We start from the raw sequence: 1,961 nt of genomic DNA on the forward strand, positions 1-1,961 counted from the left end.
TCTTTTTTAAATATAAATATAAATATATATTATTTATAAGGATAGAAAACGTTCCGCCGTCTAAAAACTCACAACAGGCCAAACACGCTCTAGTAGCTGCTGTCATCATCACTTCCTGCTCAGCTGCTGCTCGTTTCAGCACTGAATGAACTTATTAAATAAATCTCATTATATTATATTATTATTATAATCATCTAACATATATCTGCAGCCTTACACACAGGGGAGTGCTTTTAGTTTTTATTATAAATGTGTTTTTTTTTCTATAATTAAAAAAAATGTTAGAAAATTAAAAGAGAATAAAAATAAAAAGCTGTTTATTAGATGTGTTAATTATTAATAATGACGTTTAATACATGTGATTATTCCTCCAGAGTCCTTCAAATCAAATAAGAAGCTGACACACATTTCACACTTTTCCTTTCAAACACAAAAACTGATTTATTTTTTTTCATACGAGGATTTAAAATAAACTGATTTTAAATTTAAGCTTATAAAGATTTTTCAAATTAAAACAAAAAGCTCGTTTTTTTATGGTTGAGTTTTTTTTTAAACATTTTAGAAAAATTAGAAAATAAAAAAACATAATTTACTTTATTAAAATAAACTCTTTGTTTAATAAATGACACTTTATTATAAAAGCAGGATGAATTTATTTTAAGTTTTTTTGATATAAATAAATAAGATTATAGTGTAGGTCTGTGCTGAGTAGGAAGCGAGTTTACGGCAGCTGTGTGATTTTAAACCCATTTAAAGGTTCAAGTATAACTCTAAATATAAATATAATATAAATATAATATAAATATAATGTTTTAATAGTTGTATTTTAACAGCTTTAATGTACTTTAAATAGTTCTGTTATTAACATTGTGTTTCAGGGTCCTCTCTGTAATCTGTCATTCTTTATTCTGAACCATCATTATATTATTATTAATACTATTATAATAAACTATAGTGGAACACTCTACTATGTATTAATACTTCTTATCGTAATTTAGTAGTTTAGTAGTTTAGAGAGTTGTAGGTTAAATAGTTTTGACTCCTCCGGTCTGAAGCTGCGCGTGCATGTTCGCTTCTTTTCTTTTTTCTCCTTCATGAAACTTTTGCCTTACCAGATGAAGGCCTGTCCGAGTACCGGGTGCAGTAGACCCATGCGGGCCAGAGCAGCGGCTGGCTCTCCGGTGTTGCTGCCCCGGTGGAGCCGTTCAGCACCACCAGCGAGGAGGAGGAGGAGGAGGAGGAAGAGGAAGAAGAGGAAGAGGTGTTCTCCCCTCCGACAGTCCTCTCCTCGGCTTTCACCCCGCCGCCGGTGCTGCTGCCGGTGGACGCTGCTGCTGCTCCTCCTCCGTTACTCTTTACGGGACTCGCCAAAGAAGAGGAGGAAGAGGAGGAGGAAGAAGTGCTGTCACTGCTGCAGTTGGAGTCCTGGCTCGGCGTCCCGGGGAGACTCGGCCTGCTGACCGCCGAGTGGACGCGCTCCCGGCCGGACGAGGTGTGCGCCCTTTCCCGGGAGCCGTGGTCCTTCTTACAGCCGAAATCCGGCCGTAAAATGTTGTCAATGAAGAAGTTGGTGGTTCTGTGGGCCTGCTGAGCGACCTGCAGAGGCAGTATGGGCGGGGAGGGCAGGCTCGGGGACGGGGACACGCTCTCTCCCTCGCTGCTATCCGTGCTGTGCAGATCCCGCTGCTCCTCCATCGCTGCACCACAACAACAAAAAAAAAAAATGAAGAACGTGGCTTGTTGATTCTCTCAATCCACTTCTTCCACTTAGTCTGCGTTTGTATCCAAAATATGACTCGAGAGGGAAACACTAACACATTGTTGTTATTTTATCTCCGGAATATTTCAAGCTGCTGGAATTCAAACTGTGGACATCCTGCGTGCGTAAAGGAGCTCCGGTGCGTCATGGTCGGTGACTTACTAGCAGACTGGCTGCTCTCACACACACAGAGAGAGAGAGA

General features: G+C 39.9%; 1 protein-coding gene across 1 annotated transcript in view; it reads right to left on the minus strand.

Moving 5' to 3' along the window:
- The window catches only part of LOC128368133 (homeobox protein engrailed-1-B-like), a 4,006-nt gene extending 2,311 nt beyond the window's left edge, over positions 1-1,695 (minus strand). Inside the window, exons 1-2 of the mRNA XM_053328890.1 lie at positions 1,458-1,695; positions 1,113-1,292 (exon numbers count right to left, since the gene is read on the minus strand). Coding sequence (XP_053184865.1) covers positions 1,113-1,292; positions 1,458-1,695 — 418 coding nt within the window. The remainder of the gene's footprint in view (positions 1-1,112; positions 1,293-1,457) is intronic.
- Positions 1,696-1,961: the final 266 nt, after the last annotated feature.

This window comes from Scomber japonicus, chromosome 11 (assembly GCF_027409825.1).
Source record: "Scomber japonicus isolate fScoJap1 chromosome 11, fScoJap1.pri, whole genome shotgun sequence".
In the NCBI taxonomy this organism is placed as follows: Eukaryota; Metazoa; Chordata; class Actinopteri; order Scombriformes; family Scombridae; genus Scomber; species Scomber japonicus.